This window comes from Vollenhovia emeryi, unplaced genomic scaffold (genome assembly GCF_000949405.1).
Source record: "Vollenhovia emeryi isolate VEMERY1.0 unplaced genomic scaffold, V.emery_V1.0 DF939364.1, whole genome shotgun sequence".
Classification (NCBI taxonomy): Eukaryota; Metazoa; Arthropoda; class Insecta; order Hymenoptera; family Formicidae; genus Vollenhovia; species Vollenhovia emeryi.
In genome coordinates this window covers 76,657-83,924 of record NW_011967002.1, presented here as the reverse complement: position 1 = coordinate 83,924, position 7,268 = coordinate 76,657, and the positions used below count along the sequence as shown (strand labels likewise).

Sequence of the window (7,268 nt, the reverse complement as noted above, 5' to 3'; positions counted from 1 at the left end):
GGCGGTCACATCTTGCCACGCGCTCGAATTGGGCGGTAGGCCGGCCTAAGACAACGATTTTTAATAATTAATTACTCGTTAACTATTACGAAAATTGCAAAATGGTACAGGACTTTTCCGTTCATCTCGATCCGTTCTACCTTCTCAAAAATTTTGTCGGATATGGAAAGACTCACCCTGTATAATTAGAAAAAGTATTAATTTTACCGGAATTTAACATTAATTACATTATACTGCTTATTCTATTAAAAAAAGAAGAACTTTGAATATATCGTAATGTTCAGAGAAATTTAATAATTGTCACATTTTATTACGTAAAAATAAAAGTAATTACACAAATACATACATATAGTTACATATTTACAGAACATAAGAGGTTTTATTTCATTATTTCATAATTTTTGTATACGACAATACAGCACATTATACACAAAGTCTCTCTTATATTTAATTTGACAACCAATATTTAGTTTTGTGTTTTGACGGATTACTCATATATTTATTCAGATATTATTCAATGTACATATATTCAGTGCATATGATTCAATGTAATTTTAATGTAGTTGTGTGTTTAAGAATACATCTACAATATATGAAAGTTGGTATACCTAAATAGCCGGATGTGTTCTGTCACACAATTCTTTAAAACGTCATTGTAATTCGTGACATTATGTAAATGCATAAGACGATTTCTCAGAATGTCCAGCTGACCAGAAATATGAAATACCGAAAGACTAAGAAAATTGTCAACGCCTGAATAGCACATGACAGTCAAGACAAGGGCAATACTTTGAATAGTGTATGTTAGTTCGTATTGTGGACTTTTAGTCGTGTCGTAGATATAATATGTCTGTATTGGAAATGGTCTCTCCAGATCAGTGATATTAGTGCGGTATCTCATTGAGTAGCCAAATACAGGTAAAATTATTACAACAATCGCGCTCATTCCCATTAAGCCGTACCCAATTTTTATAATAGTGCGCGCAATTTGCGCCCTTGCGACCATGGCTGTTTCTTCCTGAAATGTTTTCGCCTTTAACCAATCGTCCGCCATCATATTTACTATCGCTGTAACAGCTTTACAAAAAACATAATAATAAGGAACATTAATCAGACTGCAGAATAATATACTATTATTTAATAATTTACATTAACAAATGTCTGAATAAAGCAATTAAATATAACCAAAGATTTTAATATGTTTTATAAAAACGTTATTTGTATGAAGTTGTATGCAGAAAATGTTATGTATTATTAAATAGTTTGTCTGTGGTTATAAGTGTTGCATAATACTTTATTTATAAACTAACTACTACAAGCACAAATAAAGTAGCTAGTAAATAGCAAGCGTTACGCTGAAATATAAAACACATACGGTAAAAATATTTTTTAAATTTGTTAATGTGTATTAATTGTGCAATAATAAAATTGTAACCGACCTTTTTTCTTCCACCAAAAAATTGGAAATCTTAAGACACAGGTGGTGGCTGGTAAAGTATACTGCAAGTTATCTGTCAGTAATAAAATGTCGGAACGGATTCTTATCAAAGAATGTATTGCAGGAATCTCAACAACGAATAACATCACTATGAAAACGAAAAGCGCACGTAAATTGCACATACGCTTCTCCCATGTTGTTTGTTCAGGTTTAGGCCAAAGTCCGATTAATTTTAAGCTATATCGATTTAACTTCACTGCCCATTCGAAATCTAGTTTTTTTTACAAAAATTTTAACAAGATTGTGTTAAGCATTTTAAATATCAAGGCAAATCGGTCGAAATTAATTGTGATTAAGCTGTGTTACATAGTAAATGTTACAATAACTTTAAAAATAGAGAAAATAATTTTCTTAAATGGTTTGTTTATTGTATGTAAGATACTTTCAAGATAAAGCAAGAATTTGTAACATGTCCATTATTATTTCGGACTTTACAATATATGTATGTATATGTTGTAATGTCGAAATATACGAATGATATAAAATCAACAAAGAGATTTTCATTTTTTAATATATCTTATAACGAATAGTAATCGTGTCTGATTTTTGACATAGCTCTCTGACCTTTTCCTAATAATGACGCGTTATGATGTTTGTTATGAGAGGTATTGTGGTACGTAAGGAATTTTAATGTTTCCATACTGAACGTAAAATGTAGACTGATATTCATTTCTTCATCACATAACGACATGAGTTCTAGCAGAGACGATATTTCTCGTCCATAATAAAAATTCTAAAAACAAGAGAATAGTTCATGTGCACTGTAAGTAGTAAATTTTCAAAACTCTAAGTGTACCCTCTTGTTGTACAACTTTCAATAACTACCAGTATGTACGACATCGTTCGATGTGTTCATAAATAAAAACTGAGTTAATGACTGGTGGACAAGTACTTGGTTATGGCAATTCGTGTAGATGTGACAGTCATGTTTTGATGCAGTGACAATCGATCATTAGTTGCCTATAGTCTTGTGGTCTATAGACGTCTTGTAATATTGCTGTTATCATAACATAATAAAATTTGAGTTAAATGGTGAAATAAATAAGAGTATTTTTCTTCGTGTGTTGTGATATTAATACAGAATTACGTCAGTCTGTACATAATACCATCTTTATTAATTTAATACTATATGTACTATCTTAGGACTTTTACGAACGTTAAAAAAATTTTTTTTTCAAGTATTGAATGTGTACATATAAAGAAGTAGAAAATAATTTGTAATTAATTATAATAGTATTATAGTATTATATTCAAAATTTAATAAAAAAAACCTGAATTTTCTAATAAAAGAAGAGTAATAATATTTTGGATAAACTTTATAGAATATAAACTTTGTAGTTCTTAACTCAAAGGCTTAAATAATTTTGCTATTAAAGTTTTTTTTATCTAAAATTAAGAAATTCCAGATTATACTTTGGCAAATCATATTTATTAATTAAATAATTACGTAATTATATTAATAAATTAATACATATTTTTGAAATCTTGTGTACAATATAATATAAAAATATTTTAGTATTTATTTTAATTTTTCATATTGACATCCCAAGCAAGACAGACATGTATCCAGCCGATGTTTTTACTAACTGAAAAAATAAAAAACTATTTAAAAATAGTATTTTACAAAAGACGATTTGAATAAAATTCGTTTATAAAAACTTGAAATCTGTATGTACAGTCTTATTTATCAATGAAACCTGGGCCTGTATTTTTATCCTTTTTCTCATCTATACAAATCACTGAGTTTCGGACTGTATGTACTACCACAGACTTCTATAGTGTGAACTACAGCCTGACACTTATCGATGCATAGATGGGAACAAAGATTATGAAAATGCGAATCTTAGTAAAACTGAGATCCAAGCATTAATGAATAAGACTGCACATTATAATAACTTGGCGAGTCGAAAACAAAAGGAAATGGATATACAGGACATCCTGTACCAGGTGTCCATCTAATCGTATACAGATAGAGTGGTTTAAACTGGAAAGAAATCTTATGTATTATTGTGTAAAATTTGCAGTAGTTACCGAGTAATTAATTGATATGTCTGCGCGAATAACCGTTGATGTAGAAAACGGATTCGATAGGCATGTGAAATAGCTTATTTGCAGGGTTGTAAACCGGAGCAAAAATACGTTCTTTGGAGCGGTTTTGAACCGGTTCGAATTTAAAAACCGCTCCGAAAACCGGATGAATTTACGGAGTAAATTATTTGGAACTTGGGATGTAAACCGAACTGGAGCGAATAAGATTGTAAACCGGAGCATAAATACGTTCTTTGGAGCGGTTTTGAACCGGTTCGAGTTTAAAAACCGTCCCGAAAACCGAATAAATGAAGTAAATTATTTAGAACTTGGAATGCAAATCGAACCAAACTGGTGAAATTTGCACATTTACCACCTCTCCAGCTATGTAGCAAAGATTCAAACGTGGTAAATCTTTTTAAATAAATTAAATCCTTTTTAGATCAAGAAACCGCTCCAAAACCGGTTTTTCATGCTCCGGTTCGAAACCGGAGCGTTTGAAATCATAATCAAAAATGGTTCGCTCCGGATCGGAACGATTTTATAATTGAAATTTTGATCCGTTCTCTCGGAGCGGATACACTTCAATGGTTCGGTTCGGTTTACAACCCTGCTTATTTGTTAGTTATGGTGAGCATCATCTAAGGCTCGCTACTTGCTACGTGATAATTTTTTTCCGGCACGAAGTCAAGTATCATGCATCGCTTTACCTCTTGCTATCAGGCTATGAGGTTCATCGTTGCTAGGAGATCTAACAAATAATCTATTTCACACGCCTACAGCATTCTGGTCCACCGCTTTTAACGTTTGAATTACTTACTCGACAACTATTGTGAATTTTACAAAATAATACTTTTTAGTTTATCTCACTCTATTTGTATACGAGCGGATAGACCTTTTATGCGTGACACCCTGCGTACATATAAGGTAAATGTTATAATAAAACTTAAAACAGTATATATTATAATAACGTCTTCATTAAAGATTGCAGTTTGAAGTATCTTACACTGCAAAATGTAGCCATTGTTATGGGAAATATTTTTCCCGCAGTAAGATAAACTGGTTTTCTGCTTTTAATTATTACGGGAATCAAATCTTTGGCTTCATTCGGTTCCAATGTGTACCACTTTTGATTATATACTGTATAGTAAATTCTATCGCACTTAAAAATATCATATTGAAAAATTTGATTAGCTACTAAGCTTTATCTTTTAAAATTGAGAACTAAACTTACTTGGGCCATCAGAATCTCGCCGATCGCACAATGAAGGCACATATGACCTAATATATTAATGATATTGCTTAAAAGATATAGCAAGCGAGTGATCAATAGATTCCCTTTTACGAGCAACTAATGAAATAATATAATAGGTGTAAGATGGCATAATTTTTATATTAATATAAAGTTCATATCACAAAATTATATAAATAACCCTGCTAAATGTGATATTCAAATATACAATATAACATTCAGTTAATATAACTTTCTGAATATTTTCTCATATTTATAATTAAAAATATTTATTATAATGCAAATAAGTTATTGTGTAAAAAAAATTTATAATTTTCAGCACTTACGTTAATTATTACGAATCCATAAAAAGCAAATAAAACACCAAAGCTTAAAAATATTGTAAGAAGTATTATATTGTACGTGTCTTCTACAACAGCAATGGTTCTATAATAAAATAATATTTTTTACATCACTTTTATATTTGATTAAATTGTAAAGAATAGATACATTGTGTGCAGTATTTGAACTTTTGCAGATTGGATGTAATTAACAAAATTGTGAATAATTAAAGCAGCTGTAAAAATTATGCCTTTTTACGTCATAATACAGTTTGAAAATTAAGATAGTTAAATAATTTTTCTTATAATTTTTACTTAATTGGAAAATAATTTTATTTTCTGTAAAGTTTTGACACGTACGAATATTGGTAATATGTGATACATTTATTTCTAGAGAAAAAATGACAAAGCTGAACAATAATACCTCAGCAGTCGACTGTGATCCATCACGCAGCTCTTTAGAACGACATGAAAGTCCATAAATTTATCCGAACAAATAAAACGATGTCTAAGGATGTCCAACTGACCACAGATATGAAACACTATTAATCCAAGAAAATTATCGATTCCCACATAACACGTAAAAGCGCAAAAAGCAGAAATCGAATGCACAACATATGTTATCTCATATTGCGGAGTTTTCGTCACGTCGTACATGTAATAAGACTGTATTAACATTGGTCTTCCTGGATCGGTAATATTTGACAGGTATCGTATAGAAAGTCCAAAAGCAGGTAAAAAGACAATAAAGATATATGATAAGCCCATAAGACAGTATCCGAATGTGGTAATTATGCGCGCACTTTCGGCTCTTCTTATCATCATATTTCTCTCTTGTACGTTCTTCGATCTTTGCCAATCTTCCGCTATTATATTTATTATTGTTGCAACAGCTTGAGAAAAGTCAAAATGTTAATACAAAAACAAATTTGCGAATAATTGTATTGAAATAAAAATCATTAAATGTGACATATTTTTCGTTAAAATATTTGTAAATGTAATTACAATTACATTTACCTTCTTTGTTCCACCAAAAAATAATAATTTTTATGGCACAATTCATACACGGCACAACAAATTGCAAATTATCAATCACTAGCATGAGGTCCGAATGAATCATTATCAATGAATGCACAGCAGGAATGAGAATGCCGATTACAATTACGAGAAAAGTAACGAGTACATGTAAATTACGTATTAACTTATCTCGAGAATTTTGTTGGGCTTTAGGCCACAGCCCCATCAATTTTAAACTAACACGATTTAGCTTCACTGCCCATTCAAGATCTGCTTGTAGAAATTTTAATAAGTCGTAGTTCTTACAAATAGTTGATTTTAAAACCTAGTTAAAAGTAAATAAATGCACTGTCACGATAATTAAACGCAGAAAATAAAAAGGTAATTATTGTAATTTCTTGTAATCGCACTTGATAATTTAATAATATTATTCAACACAATCTTGCAATAAAAATAGTAATTTCATGACAAGTACTCAGGTTTACGCGCATACGCCACGAACGCAAATTTTAATAATAATTAAGTGCTTAGAAATATTAGTAAATTTAAAAAATTGTAACGTATAATAAGTGCTTTTATAATTGAAGCAAACAGAAAACGTCACTGACAAGTTGTAACAAAAGTTATATATGTATATGTAAAAATTTATTGTTGCTATTTATGTTAATAATAATTCACTAGCGAAGAAATTGAAATATAACTTCAATTTCAGTTGAGCCCGTACAAATATAATAAGTACATTTCCACAAAACTGTTTCATTTCCACTGTAATTGTCATAACATCAAGCACCTTGATATTCAGAATATTCCGATCCTTCCATGTCGAATGCCATTTAAGAACTGCCCCCTCTTCTTGTCCCGTGCAACGAAGTAACCTTCTATTCAACTATAGACGCGTCTGCTGCGCATGCTCACAATACGAGCTCTCGAAAATATGAGAACGTCAGCCAAATGTATATTCCAGGAATTTTTTCCCCTCTCACTTTTTTGCAAGAAGTAGATACAGAAAAAGAAGAAAGCGTCCATACTATCAGGTGAACAACCGCACAGTTACATTACCACTTGAATACTCGTACGTCACGTTATCATGGGCATGTATCCACATGTTTTGGCAAAAATACCACATACGTGTGTGTTTGGAATGTATAGCGTT

General features: G+C 30.8%; 2 protein-coding genes across 3 annotated transcripts in view; both read right to left on the bottom strand.

The window, feature by feature from the left end:
• The window catches only part of LOC105558218, a 6,746-nt gene extending 4,397 nt beyond the window's left edge, over positions 1-2,349 (bottom strand). For both annotated transcript variants that reach the window (XM_012005805.1, XM_012005804.1), the window contains exons 1-3: positions 2,063-2,349; positions 1,440-1,709; positions 609-1,077 (exon numbers count right to left, since the gene is read on the bottom strand). In XM_012005805.1, the coding sequence (XP_011861195.1) occupies positions 609-1,077; positions 1,440-1,709; positions 2,063-2,189 (866 nt within the window). In that variant the 5' untranslated portion in view covers positions 2,190-2,349. The remainder of the gene's footprint in view (positions 1-608; positions 1,078-1,439; positions 1,710-2,062) is intronic.
• Positions 2,350-2,988: 639 nt separating this feature from the next.
• LOC105558214 (odorant receptor Or2-like) lies at positions 2,989-7,258 on the bottom strand. The gene is made up of 7 exons (XM_012005800.1): positions 6,906-7,258; positions 6,116-6,385; positions 5,523-5,991; positions 5,105-5,204; positions 4,761-4,877; positions 4,533-4,688; positions 2,989-3,084 (listed from the first exon to the last, which is right to left on the bottom strand). The coding sequence occupies exons 1-7, from the start codon at positions 6,946-6,948 to the stop codon at positions 3,031-3,033; spliced, it is 1,209 nt and encodes a 402-aa protein (XP_011861190.1). The 5' UTR covers positions 6,949-7,258; the 3' UTR covers positions 2,989-3,030.
• Between the last annotated feature and the right edge of the window lie 10 nt (positions 7,259-7,268).